Source organism: Doryrhamphus excisus, linkage group LG2, assembly GCF_037039965.1.
Source record: "Doryrhamphus excisus strain RoL-2023G ecotype Guam linkage group LG2, RoL_Dexc_Guam_v1.1, whole genome shotgun sequence".
NCBI classification, from domain to species: domain Eukaryota; kingdom Metazoa; phylum Chordata; class Actinopteri; order Syngnathiformes; family Syngnathidae; genus Doryrhamphus; species Doryrhamphus excisus.
Genome location: NC_136358.1, coordinates 5,665,894 through 5,691,690, shown reverse-complemented (window position 1 = coordinate 5,691,690; position 25,797 = coordinate 5,665,894). Strand labels below are relative to the sequence as shown.

The 25,797-nt window shown below is 42.4% G+C and overlaps 3 protein-coding genes across 22 annotated transcripts; all 3 read left to right on the top strand.

Moving 5' to 3' along the window:
- Window positions 1–579: 579 nt before the first annotated feature.
- Window positions 580–2,251, top strand: LOC131126334 (uncharacterized). The gene is made up of 5 exons (XM_078796508.1): window positions 580–724; window positions 814–858; window positions 1,864–1,929; window positions 2,032–2,094; window positions 2,171–2,251. Exons 1-5 carry the CDS (start codon window positions 602–604, stop codon window positions 2,210–2,212), a joined length of 339 nt encoding a protein of 112 aa, XP_078652634.1. The 5' UTR covers window positions 580–601; the 3' UTR covers window positions 2,213–2,251.
- Window positions 2,202–14,670, top strand: LOC144894409 (uncharacterized). Of its 10 annotated transcripts, none has more exons than XM_078796490.1 (28): window positions 2,202–2,322; window positions 3,626–3,661; window positions 3,723–3,761; window positions 3,838–4,617; window positions 4,718–4,801; window positions 4,872–4,964; window positions 5,037–5,099; window positions 5,694–5,753; window positions 5,826–5,861; window positions 5,934–6,002; window positions 6,803–6,871; window positions 6,940–6,985; window positions 7,080–7,165; window positions 7,238–7,300; window positions 8,294–8,365; window positions 8,459–8,584; window positions 8,647–8,736; window positions 8,813–8,866; window positions 8,946–9,020; window positions 10,638–10,754; window positions 10,834–10,941; window positions 11,011–11,055; window positions 11,135–11,197; window positions 11,420–11,488; window positions 11,571–11,610; window positions 11,730–11,778; window positions 13,648–13,993; window positions 14,066–14,670. In XM_078796490.1, exons 1-28 carry the CDS (start codon window positions 2,254–2,256, stop codon window positions 14,468–14,470), a joined length of 3,252 nt encoding a protein of 1,083 aa, XP_078652616.1. In that variant the 5' UTR covers window positions 2,202–2,253; the 3' UTR covers window positions 14,471–14,670. The 10 variants fall into 10 exon arrangements, with proteins under 10 accessions (XP_078652616.1, XP_078652615.1, XP_078652614.1 ...); XM_078796489.1 differs by having other exon boundaries at window positions 6,940–7,002; window positions 7,079–7,165; window positions 8,816–8,866; XM_078796488.1 differs by having other exon boundaries at window positions 6,940–7,002; window positions 7,079–7,165; window positions 11,014–11,055.
- Window positions 14,671–16,545: 1,875 nt separating this feature from the next.
- LOC131126399 (uncharacterized) lies at window positions 16,546–25,797 on the top strand. 11 transcript variants are annotated; one of them, XM_058068886.2, is made up of 26 exons: window positions 16,652–16,679; window positions 16,785–16,824; window positions 16,896–16,959; window positions 17,537–17,566; window positions 17,704–17,776; window positions 17,859–17,918; window positions 17,984–18,022; window positions 18,107–18,163; window positions 18,243–18,308; window positions 19,545–19,604; window positions 19,686–19,721; window positions 19,830–19,889; window positions 20,014–20,079; window positions 20,139–20,201; window positions 20,328–20,405; window positions 20,824–20,883; window positions 20,966–21,007; window positions 21,146–21,205; window positions 21,277–21,351; window positions 21,439–21,492; window positions 21,566–21,604; window positions 23,120–23,191; window positions 23,278–23,317; window positions 23,395–23,440; window positions 23,875–24,289; window positions 25,141–25,797. In XM_058068886.2, the coding sequence occupies exons 5-26, from the start codon at window positions 17,711–17,713 to the stop codon at window positions 25,615–25,617; spliced, it is 2,031 nt and encodes a 676-aa protein (XP_057924869.2). In that variant the 5' UTR covers window positions 16,652–16,679; window positions 16,785–16,824; window positions 16,896–16,959; window positions 17,537–17,566; window positions 17,704–17,710; the 3' UTR covers window positions 25,618–25,797. The 11 variants fall into 11 exon arrangements, with proteins under 11 accessions (XP_057924863.2, XP_057924868.2, XP_078652609.1 ...); XM_058068880.2 differs by lacking the exons at window positions 16,652–16,679; window positions 17,537–17,566 and adding an exon at window positions 16,546–16,651 and having other exon boundaries at window positions 16,724–16,824; XM_058068885.2 differs by lacking the exon at window positions 16,785–16,824 and having other exon boundaries at window positions 16,594–16,679; window positions 16,851–16,959.

Sequence of the window (25,797 nt, the reverse complement as noted above, 5' to 3'; positions counted from 1 at the left end):
GTTATTATCATGCTAAAAGACCCATCTTGAGTGTTCTGAATGAAACCAGAAGGGTTTTTAATCCAAAACATTCAGCCCTTCAATGTTTTGGTAGTAGGGATGGTGGCATTGGGCTCATATTTAGCATTTGTCTGGCTCAAAACACACTAAGTCGAGCCAAAGTGTGTCATTTTTGTCTCAGAATCATAATGCTCCCACAAGGTGAAATCTTGCACAGTCGTAGAGATAAATGCTTATTTTTTGGGTGTAGCAAAGTAACTACAATAAGCTCACACTGCCAGGACAAGGACAACCGGTCTGTTTGCATTGCAGTCTTGGGGAGACCGAAGAAAAACTGTATCAAGTGAACGTCAATTCTTGCAGACAACGGATGTAACATCAAAGAGCCAAAATGATACATAAAATAAAAACTCATTTTGGAAGCTTTGTTTGGTAAAAATGTGTGTTCCAGTTTCCATACCATACATTATCAGTCACACACTAATACAAGGAAGGGCGAATTCTACACCTCCGGGGTTCCCCGTGTGGCTTTTACTTTGAAAGTTAATCACCGGATGTTTTGACCTGCTCACAGAGCATTGACAGATCCCTGGAAGGTGATATGATAAACAGCGTGGAGACAGCCGGCTTGATTGCTGTCATTCCACAAGGAAACAAAAGCTTTTTAGCAGAAATACCGAAGATTACAACAAAGTTAGATAAGGGTAACATGAGGGCGGAAACGGTAAGTTTAGTTTGTGTGGGACGGCAAAACACGGACGCAAAGCTTTGTTTGTTTGATATTTGTTTAAGCTTGTGTGGATGTTATTTCAGGAGCGGGCGCCAATTGGCGACAGCACCACAATCGAGAGACGACCTGTAAGTTGGATTTTTTTTTCTAATTGATTCAAAATATTATTATTTGAACTTTGTGTGATGAAATATATGTTCATATTGTCCCCTATTCTGTGACTGGAGAATGAATTTCGCACTGTCATGCAACCAGTTTGACACATTCCTGTACACAACAATCACTTCACCTACTTTCTCTTTTACGATGTTTAATTGGGCTGCATGAATTACTTTTGTTGTGTACTCAAGTCAAAATAACAAAATGTGTAGTTTTCTGTCAAGATGAACTAAAATCATTATTTGGCATATTTATTTAACAATGATCATTTCAGGCGGCACAGCGGTCAAGTGGTTAGCGTGCAGACCTCACAGCTCGGAAACCAGGGTTCAATTCCACCCTCGGCCATCTCTGTGTGGAGTTTGCATGTTCTCCCCGTGTATGCGTGGGTTTTCTCCGGGTACTCCGGTTTCCTCCCACATTCCAAAAACATGCTAGGTTAATTGGCGACTCCAAATTGTCCATAGGTATGAATGTGAGTGTGAATGGTTGTTTGTCTATATGTGCCCTGTGATTGGCTGGCGACCAGTCCAGGGTGTACCCCGCCTCTCGCCCGAAGACAGCTGGGATAGGCTCCAGCATACCCCCGCGACCCTCGTGAGGAAAAAGCGGTAGAAAATGAATGAATGAATGATCATTTCATTTAGCATGTTGACAACACAGTCAGGAGATCTGGAAGACGCGGGTTCGAATCTCCGTTTGGACATTTCTGTGTGGCGTTTGCATGTTTCTCCGGGTATTCGGGTTTCATGCATGTTAGGTTAATTGTCGACTCCAAATTATCCATAGTATGAATGTGAGTGTGAATGGTTGTTTGTCTATATGTGCCCTGTGATTGGCTAGTGACCAGTCCGGGTTGTACCTATCCCAGCTGGGATAGGCTCCAGCATACCCCCGCGACTCTAGTGAGGATAAGCGGCATAGAAAATTGATCATTTCATGAGAGAAACACAGCATGTTCATTGTCTTTGCAGAGTATTGCTGTGCTGCAAAACATGCTGAAGAAAGCTTCCCAATCCCCACTCCACAATCAGTACCAGGTATGTATATATATATATATATAATGTATATACATATTTTTATCAGATTCGGTTCTGTTTCTGTGAATATCCTGACAACTGTCTCTTTATCATACTACTTAGACTCCTATTTCGTCTGCCTCCGACTCCAGCTTTTCTCTTGTGGATGAGTGGAGACGTAAACAAGTGAGCGCCCTCTCAGTTCTTAGCAGGAATATTTGAATAAATAAGTTTTTGAATAAAAATGTCTTTTTTCTTACAGGATGGCCTCGTTGACAGTGACGTGACACAGGTGAAGTCATAGATCAACATTCATCACCTCCAGAAGGCATTGTGTCTCATATCATGTTGTTGTTCTCCTCTCAGAGTGCCTTCAAGACGGAGAACAATCAGCCGCTGCCTGCCTCAGCCCAGGTGACGTCCACACCCTTTTCTCTTGTTTTGACCTTCACTCACAGTAGCGAGCACTTTGTGACATGCACAACCAGTTTATGTTATGTTCTCATGAAATATGTCTCTAAGTTTAGTTTGAGCAGGGGTCAGCAACTTGTGGCAACCATGCAGCTCTTCAGCCAAGCATGTTTTTTTTTTTTTTTTTTTTTTTTAAACACCAAAATAAGGGACATGTGCATTTTCAAAAAGAATGGGAAATATCTGACTCATCACAAGTCAGTGAAGGCATCTAGATTGCGTTCTGACTGCAGATAGGATGATCAAGCGAAGGGGAGGTAGGCGAGTGTATGAAGTGAGTCGAAAAATAGGTGAGGGAATTTTGAGTTTAGTGTGTGGGTTTTCTCCGGGTATTCCGGTTTCCTCCCACATTCCAAAAACATGCTAGGTTAATTGGCGACTCCAAATTGTCCATAGGTATGAATGTGAGTGTGAATGGTTGTTTGTCTATATGTGTTCTGTGATTGGCTGGTGACCAGTCCAGGATTTAGCCCGCCTCTGGCCGGAAGACAACTGGGATAGGCTCCAGCATGCCCGCGACCCTTGTGAGGATAAGCAGTATTATCATATCATTATCGTATCATTATCATTATCAACGAAACCATGTCTTTTAGTAGTAGTCTAGTACTCAATTACAATTAGTAATACGTTTTTTCCCTGCATTTGTATGTTTGAACTTGAAATTTGTAATATTAGTGGCTGGTTATCAGGAGGTGGCACGTTGGTCGAGTGGTTGGTGCACAGACCTCACAGCTAGGAGACCAGGGTTCAATTCCACCCTCGGCCATCTCTGTGTGGAGTTTGCATGTTCTCCCCGTGCATGCGTGGGTTTTCTCCGGGTACTCCGGTTTCCTCCCACATTCCAAAAACATGCTAGGTTAATTGGCGACTCCAAATTGTCCATAGGTATGAATGTGAGTGTGAATGGTTGTTTGTCTATATGTGCTCTGTGATTGGCTAGTGACCAGTCCAGGGTGTACCCCGCCTTTCGCCTGAAGACAGCTGGGATAGGCTCCAGCATACCCATGACCCTTGTGAGGATAAGCAGTATAGAAAATGGATGGACTTTGTGTTGACTAATTTTCAGTGCATAATAAATCTATACGAGCTGTACACTGACTATGCTACAGTATATCCATGTTTACTTTCTCTATTATTGCCAATATATACTGTCATAAAAATGCTAAAATGTGAGTGGTGTACTCACCCTTGTGTGCTAGATGCATTAGAGTGAGCAGATGTATCTAAAGTTGTCTCTTCACCACAGAATGGAGCAGCTTCTGGGTTCCAACCAAGCTCTCTGGTGAGTTTCCTGACATTGTGAGATTGTTTTTTCATCATAACCAATCTTGTTTTCCCTGCAGGATGTGGCCAGCAGTAACCCTTTTTATTCGTATTATTTGGTAAGGACCAGTATTGCTTTTTGACTGTCCCTTGACAGTGACTCAAGTTTGTAACAGTCACATGTTCTGCCATCAGGAATCCGGGAACAAGTACAACGGTGACAAAGATATTGACTTGAAACCCTCCCAGGAGACCCACATGGATGGTGTCTCTGTGCCTCAAAATGGAGCCACAGTGTCCGACTTTCAGAAGGACTTCATTCAGGATTTCAGCCTAAACAACAGACAGGACAACTTCTCGACATCCCAAAGTGCGTCTTCAATAGGCCATTATAATGGCATCAACCGCAACTCAGTTGATACCTACAAAGAGAATCCTACTGGGAACCTCTACAAGGACTCACAGTCGTACATGGAGAATCTTTTCCAAAATTCCAAGGAGGATGGGAAGGTCTTTGGCAAGTCTTCCAATCCCTTAGCGGATCCATTCCAGCCTTCTGTCATAACGGAAGAGGATCTCTTCACCACCTCAAAAGCTCCACTGGGGAACCAGTTTTATTCTGCCTCCACCAAGTTTCAAACAAACGGGAGAGGATTCTCTTATTCCGGATTATCTGGCTCGGATCTGGATGTATTTTCCCCTTCCTCCACTGCAGAGCCATTCCCCAGCCCGATAGTGAAGGATTTATTTGGAGATGGCGGTAGTGCCAGTGACTCATTCAGTGCAAAGACGCCCGATAGCAAGGACATTTTTGGATCGGCCCAGCTGGTCCAATCCGAGCATTCTAATGCACCAAATGACATTGTACTCACCACTCCCCAGGGAAGTAAGCATGGAATCCTCCAGCCGACCCCTTTTAGTCAGGCCCGGAAACTAATGGTTTCACCGGACTCTTCTCCGACCGAGTTAGAGTTTGTATGTAGTTTTTTTTAAATATTTGACATGCAATCTGACACAAAGTCATGTTATCCACTTCTAAATGTTGTCTGTGTCTTTTTGGACACCAAACTTCCAGGGGACACTCTCCAGGCGCCCACCAAAGCCACTTCCTCGTTCCAGACCTCCCAGACCAGAAAAGCCCCCCAAGCCAGCTAAGCCCGTAAGCCACTTTATAAACATAACATTTTACTATTGGCTGAGCTGCAAGTGATGTCTGTTTGGTTGTCAAGGTGGAACCAGATCCAGCTGGGCCGCCGAAACCTCCTCCGAAACCATTTAAACCGCTACCCATACCGCCATTTCGCCTCAGAACCAAAGCCGAGGTGCGTTCTTTGTTCCAATTTGGGTGCTGATTAGCTCATAATGAGCCTCTAATGAGCCACTTTGTGTTGCAGGACAATATAGAGGTCAAGCCAGAGGACTATGTTGTCTTTGAGGACATTCTGCTGATTGGACAGGTTTGGGGACAGACTTGTCTTTGAATGTACTCACACTAGACCAGTCATACCATGCTCAGGCCCAAGTCATAGATCATAGATCAAGTCATAATGTAATAGCTTTTAATATGGTAATGCTAAATTCTCAGTCAAAACCCATGACATGCTCGCTTGCCTGCGACTAGTAAATGGTTGCATCCAGACGGAAACAAATCACTAGGTTAAAACGATGTAATAAACAATGCACACCTGCATGTGGCGCTGTAAACAGTCATCTACGGAGCCAAACTATAGAAAAAGAAAGAACACATGCGCATAAGTCTGTCATCTTCCACTTATGGCGACGGTTCGGTGACGTCATTGTTTTCATAAGTAGCGCTTTGGTTTTTCTACGTGGAAACGGCAACCCGGTATTTTCAGATGTCCCCACACTGGAAGCCGAAAAATATTGTTGCAGGGCATACAGCCCCTCAGTGGGGACCACAAAAGGAAGTGCACCTAAGTTCAACACTGTTGGAGTGTGAGTACGCCATTAGTGTAGAGAAGTTTTACACAAACATCTACTAGACTTATTTTTTAAAGCAATGTATATTCATCAAATATGGTCCAAAACAGGAGCGGTGTGTAGAAGACTGGCCAGAAGACAGTCCTCAACTCCACCCTGACTTTAAACCAGTAAGAAAACCTTTTTTATTCATTTGCACTCCAGTGGAGCTCTTGAGCCATGTCTGTGTTTTGTCTTTGAAGGCAGGGAAGCTTCGACTCCGTCGTGAATCTCTGAGAGTAAGAGCTCTTTTAAACTGACTACAGAGGGACAAAAAAAATGGAAGCCAACAAAACCTTCTTTCTGTTCAGGTGAAGATGGATTCTGAGGAAGGAGGGGAAAGCGGAGAAGATCAGGATGATGCTGGAAGGCACGGCAAGGTGACTCATCATTGTTTGTTTACTACAGGGGTCTCAAACTCAATTTACTTGGGGGCCACTGGAGCTCGGGTCTGGGTGAGACTGGGCCGCAACAGGTTTTCAAAAAAAACAAAAAAAACCGCATTGATTAAAAAAAAAAAAAAAAAAAAAGCTCTGATAAAACATTCCACTGTTCTCAAATGTCTTACTTTTTATTTTTCTACACAAAATAAGATGAAAAATAAATAAACAAATCAAGAATAAAGAAAATCAATCAATCAGTAATAAATAAAATAAAACGGCAAATAATAAAAACTTAAGAAACCACATATAGTTGGTGGGTAGACAAATGATTTTTTTCAGATTAAAATGAACAAAGCATTATTAGAGCCCTGTAGACATGACAAAACACGACTATAGTCACATTTATACTCTTTTTATTTACAACATGTTGCGTAACTGCAGGGTCTTGAGACACATGCTAACTCGCAAACTAGAGAGCTAGCGACCTAAACGGTAGCCTTCAAGTTATTTCCTTTAAACTTAAATAGCCAAAAACTTACCACTTCCACACGGATAGGGAGGATAACTATTAACAGTTATTTAACCTTTAACATGAACATTAATCAAACGTAATAATTTTTTCTGGGTACATGATACCATACAGCATCCATATCAAACTTGCGCGGGCCGCACTAACATTAAACTTTCATATCAAGGCGGGGGCCTCAAACAGGTGTAGGTCACATTTGGCCCGCGGGCCGCGTGTTTGAGACCCCTGATTTACTACCTGTACCTTTTATTCTTAAACACAACATCAGCTGAGGTTTGAACATGTGCTACAGAAAAAGGAGAGGAAGTTCTCCCTGATGTCCAGGAGAGGCTCAAAGGTAAACCATCACGTACTAGCCTGAGGAGTAAGTTGCACTCTCTATCATATTTATTTTTCTTTTCTCAGGACGATTTCTACGATTCACCATCAGAAAGGAAAGATGGAGAGCAAAGTTGGTCGGACAACAAAGTAGGACATTATCTTTTGCTTTTCAGCCTTGTTGTCTTTGTTGAAGTCTGACCCTTTTTCTTTTGGGCGGATGAAGAAGAAACCTCTGAAGAAGAAAGTCAACCAGCTGCTGAGGCGTGCGTCCACCAGCCTCCTCCACAGACACCCAGCTACTGACAGCAAGGTAACCTATCATGTGATGGAGATGAAGGCACTGCATGTGTAAACTGCTGTTCTCTTCTCCATCATGTAACAGGACAACAACTTAATGAAGAAAAGGATGGAAATGAAGGAGTCCACCACCAGATGGCGCTCTCAGGTATCACACGCACACATTCATTCATTTTCTATCGCTTATCCTCACGAGGGTCGCGGGGGGTGCTGGAGCCTATCCCAGCTGTCTTTGAGCGAGAGGCGGGGTACACCCTGGACTAGTCGCCAGCCAATCACAGGGCACATATAGACAAACAACCATTCACACTCACATTCATACCTATGGACAATTTGGAGTCGCCAATTAACCTAGCATGTTTTTGGAATGTGGGAGGAAACCGGAGTACCTGGAGAACATTCAAACTCCACACAGAGATGCCCGAGGGTGGAATCGAACTCAGGTTTCCTAGCTGTGTGGCCTGTGCACTAACCACTCCCCCACCTTGCAGCCACATACAAACATCATTACGTCATTTTTCTTTCTACTCATTAAATACAGTAAAAATTGTAGATACATTAAAGTAAAAATTCAGACGTAGTTGCGAATTGTGATTAATCATGATTAATCTGTTTAAAAAATCTGTGATTAATCTGATTAAATTTGTTTTAAGCTTTTGACACCCCTATTATTATATGTTACTGTTATTGCCTTTTGTGAGATAATTGAAGCCTGCAGTAAAGCCTGTTGTTCCGCCGATCGTGTCTTATTTTTGTACCCTTCTATTAATTGAAGGCTCACATCCTCTTTTTCAGATTAATTTATTAAAGAGTTAATTAAGCTTATTAAGAATTAATTAAAGAGTTGTGCCTTAGCATGGATGTAGCTCAACTTTCCATAGCTGACATAGCAAACTAGTTGAGACCGAAATCAACAGCGCCTCTGCTGGTTGCACCCATGTTGTGCACACTATTTTACACAATTGAGTCAAGATGTGATTAATCAACAAAAAAATCATTAATTCTTAACAATCAATGAATATATTATGCCCGTACAATATTAAGTGTCATACAAGTGTACAAATAAGTGAACTGCTGTTAATATTAGGACACTCAGAGTGACATAGCAAAAATAGTAAATGATGTGAAACCGGTTCCCCAGGAGGCCATGTTGGACAACAGCATGAATGAGGAAGAAGAAGTGGGACAAGAGGAGGCTGACGGCTACACTAGTGTACGCCCTTTTTTGAATTCCAGGCTCTTCCACAGCAATTGGTGATGATGGACACTGTAGTTGGCATTCTGTTGTGTTTATTTGTTCCCATAGAATGGCAAAAAGAATCTAAAAATAAAGCAACCCAAGGGGGCGTATGGATTCAGCAGTCACGCAGACTCAAAGGAGAATATGTTTGAAGATGTGGACCAGTTAAAAAGTCTCCATTCCACCAGACAGGTAGTTTTATTAACATCTTTAATGTGAGTGTATTGTACATGTCATTGTGTGAACGTCCTTAGGGTGGCCTCATGGATATGAACGGCGCCACCTCTGCTAGCATGCCTGCTGGATTAAATGACGAATTCTCCTGGCCGGAGGACTACAAATCTGTAACTTCCTCCTTTTTTGGAATTCTACATCAGTTTTCAACTTCCTGTTCTGACCTGACTTTTTTTTTTTTTCCAGCAGAAAAAATCAGGAAAGAAGAAGGGGCTGTACCTGGGTCGCCGCAGCTCCAAGGTGCTTTTTGTTATTTCTAAAGTGGAATGAGAAACCTTGAAGCAAGGTCTGACTGGTTTTGTTTGGCGCCTAATAACAGGAGAACATGAACGGAAGATTCCTTGATGTCATGCTGAATGATGAAGAGCTGAATGCAGCAGACGCTCACAAGCAGGTATTTCTTCATTATCACTTTATTTAGAGTATTTATGATTAAACCTGTCAAGTGCTGTAAAGGATCTAATTATAGCCGATGTGGTTATAATAATAATAATAATAATAATAATACATTTTATTTGTATAGCGCTTTTCAAAATACTCAAAAGACACTTTACAGAAGAATGGAGTCGAATAAAGCAAATAAACAGAGTAGAAGACACACTAAAATATAACATTCATTCGTTTATACACAGTTAAAAGATGAGTAAAAGCGGGGCGGGGCACAGCAGTCAGATATAAAAAGTTAGACATTAAAAACAGATTTAAAAAGGTGGTTTTTTAGTTGTTTTTTGAAACTGGGAAGGTCAGGGCAAGCATGGAGTGAATGGGGCAAAGAGTTCCAGTGGGTGGGGGCAGCGATGGAGAAGGCTCTGTCTCCCCAGGTTCGGAGCTTGGTCTTATCTGCCACACCTGCCATAATTAAGCAGGCCATAATTGGAGACAGGCTGTGAAATTGTGTTACATATAACAAGGTTTTAAATTTCAGTAGCAATCCCAACCATTTTTCCAAAGACAACCTGCCCATTTTAGGCGATTTTTTTTTCGCAGAGGCAAAATGTGTAAACAAAGTTGCCAGGAAGTGGAATGAGATTGAAACGTGAGTGATCACACATGCTGGCATCGATAGGCTTAGCCTGTGATGAGCTGTTGTCAATTGACTCCACATTTTACAGACTATTTTTCATTCTCTTGACGATAAGAATCACAGTGAACATCAAAACAAGATGTGTCACGTACGTTTATCTGGTCACACGTGGGGGAGAGGCCATTCCGATGCATGTTTATCAAAATAAAGTACAGTGAAACATTAGTATGATATTTAAAATTGTTTTTAAAGTAATTATCGTCAGTGTGTGCATTAATAATAAGCTATATATGTATCTATGTAGCATTTACAGTATATATATAAGACAATATATTACCGAAAATTGTTTTTCAAGTTTTGTTTTCAAGGCTTCAGGGCGGACGGGTGTTTAGCACGCAGGCCTCACAGCTTGGAGATCCGAGTTCAATGCCACCCTCTGTGTGGAGTTTGCATGCTCTGTCCCGTGCATGCGTGGGTTTACTCCGGGTACTCCGGTTTCCTCCCACATTCCAAAAACATGCTAGGTTAATTGCCGACTCCAAATTGTCCATAGGTATGAATGTGAGTGTGAATGGTTGTTTGTCTATATGTGTCCTGTGATTGGCTGGCGACCAGTCCAGGGTGTACCCCGCCTCTCGCTCGAAGACAGCTGGGATAGGCTCCAGCACCCTCTGGAACCTTTGCGAGGATAAGCGGTAGAAAATGAATGAATGAATGTTTTCAAGTTTAAAAAACAAAGGTGTGGCAGTTTTTATTTCGCCGTGGCACTGCGCCTCGATAAATTACATGTAGAGGAAGTAGTAGAGTAGTAGAGGAAGTAGTAGAAAGTCATGGAGTATAATCAACTTTTTTGCAACATTATGTTATTGGCGACAAACAAAAACTTTCTGGCACCATGATCCACCTGTTTTGTTTAATAAAGTGTTGATTGATCGTCTTAAGCGCACACACACACACGTGGATACCATATCTTTTCTTTCTTTTTAGAAACAAAACAAATTCAAGACTCCGGTGCCTTTGCGCAGACAAAAGCCGATCCACAGTTCATCTGAACTGGGGGAGCCATTGGCGCACAGCCATGCTGATGCTGCACAGGCATATAATGTATGTTTTTTAATGTATTTTTTATTACCGTTGCTGCATTTTCCGAAGTGCTTTGGCTTCATTTTTCCCCTTTCAACAGTCGGACCACTGGCTGGACGAGGATGATGTCATCCCAAACAGAAAATCCCGCCAGAAGCCCAAAGTAGACTACGACTGTGAAGTGGATGACCTGGAAATCTGCAAACCGGTGACGCCACTTTTAAAGCTTCTTTTTGGGAGGGACTCAACACTGACTTCTTCTTTTTTTTTTTTAAAGCAGAAAAAGTTAAAGCGCAAACCTTTTCGAAAGCCCAAATTCAAGGTGAGCAGGGTCTGAGATTTGGTTCTGAGGAACACCTAAACACTCGCTCACACGCGTTGTTTGTTTTGTTTCTTGGCAGAACAAAGTGTGGGATGGCGGCAACGAGGACTCAGCAGGCAACCATTTGTCAGAGGCGGCTCAGGTCAGTTTTTAACATCATTGTCACGATTTGAACCGATTTGAGGCTGCTCAAAAACTGAGCATAAGATAGAAAATTAGTCAAATGTGTAAAAATGTAAACACACAAGGAGCCAGCGTGTGACATGTGTATCAACTTGTTTGTCGACATAGCTTCCAAAGCATGTCTCCATGTTGATGGGAATGTTGCTAACTCAAGCGCTAATGGTGTCTTTTCTCTTCCTAGGCTGAATGGATGGCTGCTGAGAAGGATGGGTATGTCGCAAAGGATCTGGAGGACAGCGACGCCGACGGAGTAAGTGTGTCCACGCAGTGTTTGACTCCACTGTAGTTATTGTGTAGAAGATGTGGCTTTATTCTTGCGCTCCGTTTTGCAGGACACAGACAGCTTGATGGAGTGGTGGCACACAGTTGAACGTGAGTCATATACCACTCTGTTAACATTTTATGCTCAAAAGAGTGACACGCCTCTTCACGCTGTCAATCAATCAGAAAAAAAACCCAACATATTTTCCTGTTGCTTTGTCGTCTTTCAGAATGGGATGAGTTGCCACCAGATGAAGATGACAAAAGCAATGATTCCAAGTAGGTGTTTTTTTTTCCATTGCAATGTCATGGATGCCTCCCTAGTGAGGAGACTCCAGGACAGGAGGTCAACATTGCAAACTCATTGCACTTAGATGTAAGAATAATGGGGTTCTAGTATTTCACAGCTCAAAGTCACGCTGTTTTGTTGTGGCTTATTAGTATAAAAAATGCATATTTAAGCAAATTGCTTTCAGTATTTTCTGCTAAAATTAAAAATTTTCAACCATAACATGGATAAAAGAACTGAAATGCTAATGTAAGCTATTGACACAAGGCAAATTGTGAATGAAGTATTCTACATTGGTGGCTAAGTGTCAGTAATAGTAATAATAATTACACCGGCTCATGTTGTGGCCGAAACCCACAACAAGAAAAAAAACTCAACTCTGAACCTTAGTCACTTCCTGGCCTCCACATGGAACACATTTAATGTGTTCCACATGCTGACACACATGCTGGAGTTTTATCTATGCCTTAAATTACTTATTTTAACTGATTATATCTACTATTATTTACAATAATAGTAGATAGAGGGGAAGCAGAACTGGAGGCAGCAGAGATAAGGATGCTAAGGTTCTCATTGGGAGTGACCAGGATGGATAGGATCAGGAACGAGTACATGAGAGGCACACTACATGTTAGAGGCCTTGGAGATGGTTTAGACATGTCTAGAGGAGAGATAGTGAATATATTGGTAGAAGGATGCTGCGTTTAGAGCCGCCTGGTGGGAGGCGTAGAGGAAGACCAAAGAGGAGGTTTATGGATGTAGTGAAGGAAGACATGTTGAGATGCAGAAGACAGGGTTGGATGGAGGAGATTGATTTGCTGTGGTGACCCCTGAAGGGGGAAGCCCAAAGAGAAAGAAGAAGATTATTTACAAAAGTAAATGTGACTATAGGGCTGTTGTTTCATGTCTAGAAGGACCGAATTAACCGTAATAAATGAGGGATCACTGTATATATCATAATATAGGAAGCACTACTGGGAACGCAAAACTCCAACAGTGTGTGTGTGTCTCCAAGAAGCACAATTATGCGCTTTGTCTCCTTTTCCCATACGGTATACACGCTGCACTTGTCCAATGTAAAACATGCTAGATATCACATGCAACACCATTATAACCGCAACATCATGCTAGCTTAGCCTATTAACTGAGGAAAACTTGCAGCTCCTACTCATGCAGCTGACTGACGGATAGTTGGCAGAGCTCCATGCTCTATTTTTAAGATTTGTAGTGAAGTCTGCCTTTTTACAAAGCTGTCTTCTATGAAGTGGTGGGCGTATATCCACGGAGCGCTCCTCTCGCTGGGTGTGGGGTCAGAGGCGGTTTCATGTCCATGAGTAAAGTGTTTTTTTTTTCCTTTATGAAAACATAGCTTCTCTCAAAAGTGGAGCAAACATGTGATGGAGATGATTTTTTTAATGTTTGGTGCTCATGAACAGTCTCTTAGGACACATATTTCTGTTAGAATGTAAATTTTGTCGAGTGGTTAGCGCGCAGACCTCACAGCTAGGAGACGAGGGTTCAATTCCACCCTCAGCCATCTCTGTGTGGAGTTTGCATGTTCTCCCCGTGCATGCGTGGGTTTTCTCCGAGTACTCCGGTTTCCTCCCACATTCCAAAAACATGCTAGGTTAATTGGCGACTCCAAATTGTCCATAGGTATGAATGTGAGTGTGAATGGTTGTATGTCTATATGTGCCCTGTGATTGGCTGGCGACCGGTCCAGGGTGTACCCCGCCTCTCGCCCGAAGACAGCTGGGATAGGCTCCAGCACCCCCCACGACCCTCGTGAGGATAAGCGGTAGAAAATGAATGAATGAATGAATGTAAATTTTGTATAATAACAACATTCCCTCTGGCAGGTCCTTCACTGTCTTGGCTGAAAAAGTTCAGCGAGGCCTCCGCGTCTTCAACAAAGTCTTCACAGAGCGTGCCGAGGTCTTCTGGCAGTACATCATCATGCTGCACGCCCTCGCTGATGATATCAGAGTCTTCCACCAGAAAGCCAAGGCGGCGGGCATCACCGGTGGAACCACGGCGGCCGTTGGTGGTGTGACGGCCATCGCCGGCCTTGCCTTAGCCCCATTCACCCTTGGTGCCTCCCTCATTGTTACGGCTGTCGGTGTGGGTGTGGCCACCGCCGGAGGGATCACCACAGCCTCAGCGACCATCTCGGATAACGTCAACAACATGCAGGAGCGCAAGAAGGTAAGCAGTGTGTGTGTGTGTTTATTTTTATGTGGTTTTCTTTCTGGCTGCAGCTGCATGTGTTGTTATCAGGTGGAAGGGTTACTGCAGGAATACGAGCTCCACTTTCAGGACGTAGCCAAGATCCTTCACTTTGTCAATCACGGCATCTATAAACTGCGCGGGCATCCTTTCCTTCGCTCGGGCACGCAGCACTACTCCGAGGACTGGGAGGTGCGCAAAGCAGTGCAGATGATCAGCCTGGTGGACTCGCCCATTATGCAAGCTACGCAGGTCACCGACAGGAACTTGGCCTTACTCCACAAATTTCAAAGTGGCATTGACAAGTACTTCCTCAAGGAATCCCGGGAGCTCAAGAGAGCCTGCAAGAAGGAGTTTGTGGCTCAGATAAAGGAGGTTGCCAATATTCTCAATGATGGAGTGGTGGAGCTCAACGCCATCAGGGAAGAACTACAGAGCGCGGTTGGGAACTTTTAAACGTTGGGGAACAGCGGCATCTCGTGGAGGAAATATGGAAGTGCTCCACGATACTGCATGATGGTTAAAAGAAATACACTTTGGACAGCATGGTGGTTAGAACGTCTGCCTCACAGAGAGGAGATGGGGTTTCACATGTCATTGTGGAGTTTGCATGTTTGGGTTTTTCCACATTCTTTCAGCCCCCCCCACACACACACCTCCCCAATACACAGTACAATGGGAGACTCTTAATTCTCCACAGGTGTGTCTGCATCTCTTATGATTGACTGGTGAACAGTCATGTGTGTACCCCCAACTCATGTCTGAAGTTACCTGGGATAGACTCCAGCTTACCCGTAACCATAATGAGAACAAGTGGATGGATGGAGGGAAAGCCACCTTTTTAAAGATGACAAATCATTGTTTTTTCTAGTTGTATTTCTGAGGGCATTTGATTTACACTTTTGAACAAACACTATTGCTTTGTGGGTGAAATGGTGGAGCTCCCACCATACGGTGGCTTTGGATTCTTCACTCTTTTTCACTGTACCATCAACAATAATAGTGCCCTGCATTCTAAACAACTTCTTGATTGAACTGAGGAGCAGCAAAACAACAACAACAAAAAAATCATCTTGGAACATTATAGTATTTTTTTCAGTATACATAAGGTGGTGTTGCAAATTATAACTTGTACATTGTTTTATGTAGTTGCATATCCATCCGTTGTTACATTGCATACACTGTACTGTATATACATTATGTCATAGTTTTCAATATGTGAATGTTTTTAAAGTATCTTTTTGATTTTGGAAGTATTTTATTGTAAAAGTGAATGATGGAATAAAGAATTTATAACGATGACTTCACAATGTGAAACTCGCTCAATTATGACAGACGTTTGTTTTGTTATGTATTTACTAGTTGAGACTCCGGTTAGTGCTGGTTTAAAATGAGATGTAAATAACTTGTTTATTGCAGCCAATACCTACTCTCTTGCTTAAAGATGTTCTACTGCTGTGTTTTCGTGACAGGCTATGTATCACAATCATTTGAAGTGGCTGTAATTAAACCTCTTTAAAAAGCCAGCCTTGATCCATATGTCTTAGGTAATTAATCAGGTAATTACAACCTTTGTTTTTTTCTTTCCAAAGCAGTTGCCAAACAGTTACACAATGTCTTACAAGACAATGATTTAATTGAAGACTCATCTGAAGGCACATTTAAGGAAGCCTTAAATTAAATCTTACATTTGTTTAAATTTGTATTACTGAAATTTGAATATTTCTTGTCATGATCACATCCCATTTTACCACAAGAGTGTGCTATCAATAAATTACCAACAATAGCTGGTCTGCAGTTCTTTGTTCTGTGGTTGACTGTCGCCTGTTATTAGTATAAAAAAAATATAATGTACATATCCTTTAACCTAAATGAATTATTATATGACCTCCAGTTTAAGGGACTAAACTTGGAAGTGACTTTGATGAACTGTGGTCTACACCGGCCACTAGGTGTCACTAGTAACACGCGCCAGACTTGTTCGCCGTCAACAATCATTGCAGGTTTGATTATCTCACAACAGGCATAATCCTCATAATCATAATAACTCAATCCTAGACGTCACGACTTATGCGCACATCATTTCATATTTATTGAAAACACGATGCAAGTCTTATTTATGGCTGAAAATTGTTTTTTTCTCTCTGATTGCATCTTGTATGATGACTGTAAAGGTAACTATAGGGTTGTTGTCCTTTGAAAAAAGGGCTCTAATAATATACAAATATATTTGTTTGTTGATTGTATTTATTACTATTATTTATTCACTTATTTACAGGATTTTTATTTTGGGGGTGTTTATTTGTAATTTGTTAACCATGTGAACAGAAAAAAACTGAAAACAATGCAGCAACAAAGCAGCTTGTTGCATCCTGTCTGCTCATCCTTGTGCTCATCCAATCAACAGTCAGAACTAAGCCAGGATGCATTCATGGTCTCAGACAAAGTTGGATTTTTTAAAAACTCATTACATTTCCCCACTCGGGTGTTAAAAAAATATTCGAAGCATTGCGAAGAGAGCCACAACAAAGAGGCTGAAGAGCCACATTAGACTCTGGAGCCGCGGGTTGCAGACCCCTGAACTAGCTAATGGGGGCGGGCTTGTAAAGTTTCGCCCGTGGCGCCACTTTCAGTAAGGTTGGCTCTGACTCCCACTCGAACACAGGTAACACAGGTGTACTTTATTTGACATAAATCGTCTCTTCGCAGGGACTGAGACTGTGAGACGACCGATACCGTGTCTCTTTGTTCGTCACTTTTGTTTTGGGAGGAACTGTACGTGAAATCAGAGTGGACGAGAGTCGAAGCCGGTAACCCAACTCTTTAACACTAACAGGTCACTCAACATTTGCTAAACCAGTTTGTCGACTCCTCCATGAAGGGAAGTGAAGCGTAACAACGCTTTTCCTATGGCTCAGATGTCATTCTTCTGACTCAACTAAAGGGTAGGATGTTTATTATTTTTTTACCTCCACTGTTTGCTAGAAGTACGTCCACTATTCCTGGAACATTCCACTGTGTTATATTGTGCTAGTGGTGCTAGCAAGCAACTTTTGTCGAACTTCCGTGATGCAAAGCTCGTCATTCCAGTCATTTTTTTAGCTTAGACATTCGCAAAAATTATGATATGTAATACAATTCGGCGCTATTTCTCCCACGACACGACTTTCGTTTCGAAACGTTTGAAGTTACTCATGTTTAAGATTTCAGCTGTCGTGAGTCAGACAGGACTTAAAACAGGGCAAAATTACTGTCGATGTAACGCAAACCGAGGATTGACACTAAGGTCACATGGCTTGTCAACCACTGTTGCCAACTTTTCAATAAGAAAAGTAGCTATTGGCTGTCGTAGAAGTCTCTGTTTGACGTCATCGTATCATTTGAATATGAAGTTCTAAAATACTGTCGGAGAGACAAAAAATTCCACTAAAAACACCTTAATTACGTTTAGAACTACATCTTCATTCTTAGTTTAATTTAAAACTGGCCATAAGTTTATAAAAGTAACTTTTTCTCTTTCAGCGCCTCTCAAAGTTCTCCCATCACATGTTGGTAATTGAGAACTTTTCTAAATTAGCACAATTGAACAACAAATAAGTTTATTCTGTTGCTCACATTAACATGACTCGGTGTGATTCCTGAGTACACTTCTCTCCATAGTGTTTTTAACTGAAATATTCATATTTCAGCTTGAACATGTTCCGCAGAGAAAAGAGCTCAGCACCCACAATTCCCTCCCTTCCACCAAGGCCCAGCAAACAGGTAGCCGTTGATGGTGATTGTGATAATGGGGTCAGCGTTTCTGTACCATCCCAAACCCAAACAGGCTTTCTTTCACCAACAGGATCTGGACAATCCCGTTACTCACAGCTCCAGCGTACAAGATGCAGGCGGCACCCAACAGGTAAATGTTTACATAAAAACACTGGCATGTTTGCTGACATTTAACTGGAATTATTGTTCTTGTAGGGAAGCAACCATGAAGCCGAAAGTGTCCCAAAGTCCAAGGTACGCTACATGAGTATATGCATTTTCAGTACATTTTAAAAAGTAAGCATGATATGGTAGGCCTATATGGGTTTGTGTTTGCAGAGAACTGTGGTGATGGGAGTTATGCAGAACCTTAACCCCTTCAAGACTTCATCGCAGGTTAGACAAAAACATAGTTTATTTACTATTTTGTGTCAGCTGTGCCTGAAATTTTTTTTTTTTGGTGGGGGAGGGACAGACAACCTCCACAGTTGGCAAAAGTCGCACTGATGACGCGCCAGACGTAGGAACAAATCCCACACAGGTAAGAGGAACTTTTGAAGTCCGCGTTTTCAGACAGTCACCATGACGTTTTGTGTTTGCAGTTTCAATCATTCCTTTTGACAACACCCAAAATTACATTTAAATTACGTGATGTCTGTGAACACGACCCCTCATTGCTCATAACGCGTTTAAAGTGTGATTTAAATGTTCTGCTGTTGTTTTTCTCTTCATTAAATACAGTGAAATGCGCACATTTCAGAGATACTTGCTAATAGTGATTAATCATGATTATTTTGTTAAAAATAAATTAATCTGATTCACATTTTTAATCATTTTACATCCCTAATCTTTATATATTCATTCATTTTCTACCGCTTATCCTCACGAGGGTCGCGGGGGTGCTGGAGCCTATCCCAGCTGTCTTCGGGCGAGAGGCAGGGTACACCCTGGACTGGTCGCCAGCCAATCACATGGCACATATAGACAAACAACCATTCACACTCACATTCATACCTATGGACAATTTGGAGTCGCCAATTAACCTAGCATGTTTTTGGAATGTGGGAGGAAACCGGAGTACCCGGAGAAAACCCACGCATGCACGGGGAGAACATGCAAACTCCACACAGAGATGGCCTAGATTGGAATTGAACTCGGGTCTCCTAGCCGTGAGGCCTGCGTGCTAACCACTCGACCACCGTGTAGCCTAATCTTTATATAATCGAACATAATGTTGCTGTTAAAATGTAACTGTTAGGACTACCTCACAGTGCTACCCTAGTATTGCTAACGTTTGTGTCCTCCATCACTCCATCACTCTGCCTTAATGTATTGCCATGTGCACATGTGTCTGTTTTTCCTCGTCTCCAGCCCCCAAACAGGCAGCTCTGTGCATTGGTTGCAGTACTTTTGTTCCATAGAACAGCATGAACGCTTTTGTCAGTCATACAGTTTCTCGGGTGTAGGCGGGTCCAGGAGCTAAAACACAGAGTGCAGTAAAGTAGTAGACTGCACTGTATTGTGAAATAATTTTTAATAGTTTTTCATTGTACTTTTTCTTGAAAGTAATGTTTCTTCTCGTCTTGTGATGCCCCTGCTCTTTAATGCTTCTTTATTGTATATTATATCATTCTTTAAATGGTACCATACCAAAAAATGAATATCAGCCATTTGTATTTGTATTGATTGCACACTCTTGTAGTGACTGTCATCATGACAAGAAACAATGTTGGAATTGCAGTAATGTCAACTGAGGTCAAAAATCTCTGTCATTCAGAACACAGGAATGCTAAAAGGGGTCATGAAGAAAGTCAACCCGTTCAAGTCTTCCAGTCAGGTAAGTGATTTACACTTAGCATGATGTTATCTTTAAGCATGAGATAATCCACGTCTGATGTTTTGAGCGGTTCTCCCACAGGTTCCTGAAACTGAAGGGTCTGAATCAGCAGAACAGGTCAGCCAGTGATCTGTATCATGATGACGTAAACCCAGAAAAGTCATGAACACTTTTTTATCAAAACTCTTTATGCTTCCTTGATGGTCATTACCTATTGTGTTTCAGCACCCAGGAATGCTGAAAGGGATGCTCCAGAAAGTCAACCCATTCAAGTCTTCAACACAGGTGCTATTTTTCTCAAACAAAAATGTCCCTTATATTAACAGTATTATGTTGTCATGCCAACAATTAAGACTGGAATATAAAATGGCTATTTTAAATGAACGAACCGTTGACTTGATTGCTTCAGCTACCAAAGAACGAGCCTCAGGATGCCGATCACCAAGAGGCCAGAGAAGAATCTAATGACAAACAGGTAGACATGAAATATTCCAAGTTATTTTAATTTGCCTTTGATTGTTTTTGTTTCTTTAGAAACATGGGATGATGACAAGTGTGATACAGAAAGTCAACCCGTTCAAATCTTCCCAGCCAAAGGTGAGTTCAACATTTGTTTCATTTTGGTCAGCTTGGAAGTTCCACAGCTTTTGGTGTTTTTTTTTTTTTTTTTTTTTAAGACTGACAGACAGCAGTTATAAATACCTTTTGTTAACCTTTTGTTAGGACATGCAGCCTGCTCAGTGTGACATCTCCTCCAGTGAAGGAAATCTAGCTGATAACAACAACCTGGCCGAGAAACCGGTAAAGTTTTTTCAGGAGAAGTTGAAGTCACACCACACTTGCATTGTCAGGCCTTATCTCGACGTGCACGCTGGCCGCCATCTGATGTTGTCTTAGTTACACTTCTAACATAGCCATAGCCAGCATACAGAGAAAGATGAGGAAATAAATGTAAAAAAAAAAAAGATCTGCTGTGATGACTCCGCAATCAGGATAAAGCCGAAAGAAACAAACAAAATAAAGTGAATGAAATGCTTTTAGACAATCTCAAAAAAGGCAAAAAAGGACTGCATGTTCATTGCTATAATTGATTTAACTCAGTGTTTCTATTCCAATTTCCACCAAATGTTATGGGACATAATCCAAATAAGGACCCATAACATTTTTGCTGGGCATCTAGATTATTTTTAGTTCCATGTATTTTTACTTTATTTTTTAGAAGACTGGGATGCTGAAAGAGATGATGCACAAAGTCATACCCTCAAAGTCGACTTCACAGGTATGGCAGTGAAACTATCACATGGCAATGTTCCAAAGCCAAAAACAAATATGGATGCCGCTTACATGTTTTTTATATGCAGGCGGCACACGAAGAGACAGACTCAGTCACATCTCTAAAGCAGGTAAAAAGTAATTTTGGCATTTTTTTACATTTGTGTATTTATTGTGCAAAAGCAACACAATGCAAACTTTATCTTGTAATGTGATAATATAATCAGAAAGCTTGGACTAAATCACTTTATACTTCTTTTTCTCCTCAGGATGTGCCACCATTGTCGTGCAGCTCGGAGAGTTTAAATGCTGGCGCAGTAGAGAGACATGTAAATTTCATTTGATTTGAACTTTTGATGACTAACTTTTCACTGCTGTTAGTCTACCAACCTCTCTTCAGTCTGTTTGGTACACAGATGATCCCAGCAACTGTGAGCTGAAAAGTCAACCAACTCAGCAAATAAAGAAAAGAAAGGTTTGGTTGACATGTCTTAAAACTAAAAAGTGTACTTTTCACTTTTTGCTTTGCAGTCACGGCTTGTATTTTGTTATTGTTTCCCAGACCTTCAGAATTAAAAGAATTCTTCCGAGTGGGCTGTTCGGCTCTGGAGCAAAGGTACCAGTGTGTCATTGTGTAACACTCACTACTGTTATACTCTATCTCATTTACTTTCCATTTGACTCTTTAGGACTCTAATGCAATGCCTGACACAGAGCCATTGCCACAGGTAATGCACATGGGAACTCAAAACGCAGTGTGGTGAAGGTTGAGTTAAAAAAGTAAACACACGCACATAACATTGTGTTGTCGTGAACACGCAACATAAAGCCACAGGATTGTAAGGGTGGCGTTTTTTGGGGGGCGAGGGCATTTTCTTCCTGATAATTCATTCATTTTCTACCGCTTTTCCTCACGAGGGTTGCTGGAGCCTATCCCAGCTGTCTTTGGGCGAGTGGTGGGGTACACCCTGGACTGGTCCCCAGCCAATCACAGGGCACATATAGACAAACAACCATTCACACTCACATTTATACCTTTTTTAGAGTCGCCAATTAACCTAGCATGCATGTTTTTGGAATGTGGTACCCGGAGAAAACCCATGCATGCATGGGGAGAACATGCAAACTCCACACAAAGATGCTCTTAGCTGTGTGGCCTGCGCGCTTACCACTTGTCCACTGTGCAGCCCTTTTTTTGGAATGTGGGAGGAAACCGTAGTACCCGGAGAAAACCCACGCATGCACGGGGAGAACATGCAAACTCAACACAGAGATGGCCGAGGGTGGAATTGAACCCTGGTCTGCGCGCTAACTGCACGCTAACCACTCGCCCACCGTGCCGCCTCCTGATAACCAGTGCACTAATATTACTAATTTCAAGTTCAAACATACAAATGCAGGGAAAAAAACTTTTAATTGTAATTGAGTACGAGACTAGTACTAAAAGACATGGTTTCGTTGATAATGATAATGAACTTCCTGTGACTGCCCTTGCCAAATATGACTACAGGTGGTCATCGGGTTACATTCCTAGGTGGTGATGTAAGCCGAATCTAAACCTAGATTAACTCGCACTGTACACAAAACACATGGAGGACTTAAGATAACACTAAATACCGAACAAGAATGAAAGGAACCTGTAATAAAAAGATAACAGCTTAATCCTATCCCTGTGGTTTATTAAGAGGAAGAAGATGCTGACGGAGAGCGTACAGCATCACTTCCTGAAAAAGGCTCACTTTGGTACAATGTTGATTCTGGTCTCCCAGCCACATGACAAGCAACTGTTCCAACTCCGTAACGGGACTGCTATGTTGCTTAGTTTTTGGAGCAGCAGTTTCTTCTCCATGTCCTAGGAAAAGATGTTTATCCTTTTATGCTGGCTGTCACACTTCCACCAGAATAGACAAAAACCTAATGAACATGCGCATGATGTGCAAAAAGTTAAGTAGCATTGTTCCGTCTGTAGCTATCAATGAGATATACACGGTACCGTCAGTGGTGCACGACATACCTTGCAGTGTCTCCGCACCGCTGCATGCACCTTTGCAGCAAGTTTGTTTGGTGTTCAGACCAAAATGAAGTCATTTATGGCCATTTGCCAGCCATTATAAAAAGTGCAGTGCGCTCGTGACAAATGGTGCCAAGTTCATGTAATTTTCTCATTTTTATTGCCTACTTTGCCTGACTTACCTGTTTTTGAATGGCGTGAATCATTTTTTTTTTTATCGCATTGGATGAAGGTAGAGGTCCAAACACTGGAAATGGTTGAAATGACTGCACTCAATGATGGAAGTGCCTTGGACCCTCTGGAGGTATTTCATATTTAGGTCTATAAAACATTTTTTTAAATGTATAAAGCTGCCTTGCCTCACTGAATGTGAACATGTTTGCTATCTAGGATGAAGATGGACTGCTGGCATGGTGGAGAACAGTTGATGGTATGCATGTTTGATGCCGGAACAATGAAATGAATTCATAGTGGATCCCAATTGTTGTCTTTTGTGGCAATTGTTAGGCTGGACTGAGTGGAACGAGGCCACCCAGAATGATGACTCAGAAGAGTAAGTGATCTTACTATACTAATACATTCATTCATTCATTTTCCTCACGAGGGTCGCGGGGGGTGCTGGAGCCTATCCCAGCTGTCTTTGGGCGAGTGGCGAGGTACACCCTGGACTGGTCGCCAGCCAATCACAGGGCACATATAGACAAACAACCATTCACACTCACTTTCATACCTATGGACAATTTGGAGTCGCCAATTAACCTACCATGTTTTTGGAATGTGGGAGGAAACCGGAGTACCCGGAGAAAACCCACGCATGCACGGGGAAAACATGCAAACTCCACACAGAGATGGCCGAGGGTGGAATTGAACCCTGGTCTCCTAGCTGTGAGACCACTAGACCGCCGTGCCGCTTTATACTAACACAATACAACTTAATAATAATGTCCGCCACATACACTGATACAGATCTGCTTATTTCCATGTCAGGGTGGTGGAAGAAGCGGCCGATCGTGTCTTCATGGCCGCTCGCCTCTTTGTTCGCCTCTTCAACCAGCGTGGTGCTTCTCTGCAGCAGCGCATCCTCGAACTCCTCACGCTGGCCGATGCCGCCGATAGCTTTCACAAGAAGACCGTTACGGCCAGTATCGGTGGTGGGGTGGCCAGCGTGGCAGGCTCGGTCACCACCATCACCGGTCTCATCCTGGCCCCATTCACGGCAGGAACGTCGCTCATTGTCACAGCTGTGGGCATCGGCGTCGCCACGGCGGGCGGCGTGGCATCCGCTTCCGCCAATATCACAGACACCGTGCATTCAAAGACTGACCGTAAGAAGGTGGAGAAAATGATCCAAGACTACCAGGAGGAGATGAATGACATCAGGGAGTGTCTGGAGTTCTTGCAGGTGAGACTCTTTTAAAGATGCATTCATGGTCCCCTCAAAGTATTCCAGGGGAACAAAATCAAGCGTAAAAATTGTAATCTGCTCATTTATTTTGTTTGTTTTGGTGCATGTTGCTGAAATTTGATTGATTGATTTGTTTTCACATTGTGAACGCCAACTCTGGGCTTCACGCTCTGGAGACCACAATCAAGTATCCGCAGTGACGCAGCCAAACAGATGTTCTGTTTCAACTAGCGTTGAAAGAGCGTATTTCACACTGTATAAGCGTCTTTCAGTGGCGTTGATCGGTAAAACCAGTTTATGAGCAGTAATATTTGGCATGACTTTGCGTCATTGTGTTTATTATTGCTCATTTTTGTGCGCTTCCGGAGCAGTACGAAAGGCTGTTACATTAGGCTGTTTGTTTGCACTGGAAGAATGGGAGGGTAAGCCAACGCTGCCATCAAGGGAGATGCAAGGGACTTGTTTAAGGCCGAAACATTTTATTTTGTACGTGGTTTATATTCTAATTGACTGAGGCCTCGTCTGGCTTTGAACGTATAGTTTTTCACTTCCTGTAGCATTGTTTGCCATATTTGTTCATGACGTTCTGAATTATGGATTTTATATCTGCATCTAAGTTACCGATGTTCGTATCACAGCCCAATGTCAAATGGGGGGATTGAATTCATGCAAAAAAAAAAAGGAAACCAACCAATACTACCCTGGACTTCAGAGGGTTGTGCCATTTCCCAGTGTTCTGGAATGCAGCTTTCAGTGTCATCCTATCAGTGCACCATATTTCATATGTTGAATTGATTTCCGGGCTGTTTCTATCCCAGTGATGCAAGCAACACACTTTTCCTTGACAGGAAGGGATGGAGACACTTGAGGAGTGGAACTTTGAGCAGTATGCCGAGAGCATCTCCAAAAAACATCTCAACCAGAATGTCAAACATGTCATGAAGGAGGGCGGCCGGGCCGGCAAGGCTTTGGTCATCAACACAGAAAGCCTGATCAGTACGGTTCAGGTCCTCAGCGTGGCGGGCGGTGCTGCCAAAGCAGCCCAGGTGATGAGCGTCACCACCGGGGTCATGTCAGGCCTCTTCCTGGCACTCGATGTCTTCTTCTTGGCTAAGGACTCCGCAGAACTGAGAAAGGGCGCAAAGACCGAGTTTGCTGCCAAGATTCGAGAAGTTTGCAAGGACCTGCAGGATGGGCTCCTGGAGCTGAACCGCATCAAGGAAGAGCTACAGAAGACGATGGATGGCATCGAGGTGGAGGTGGAGGAAGAGGATGAGGAGATATTGAAGTCTGATCTGAAGAAACTCATTGAGCTTGAAGAATGAAGAAACCAAAATCAAACGCCTGCCAAGTTTACCGTTCTTCATGTTGACCATGGCACGGCATAGTGAAACCTCAGACTAGTTAAATCATTTCAAAATGAAAGTATTTATATTTTAATAATCCAATTGTATGTATGTCTGTCTTTAGTTGAGCTTCTTTCAATAAAGTTTGCGGACATCTTA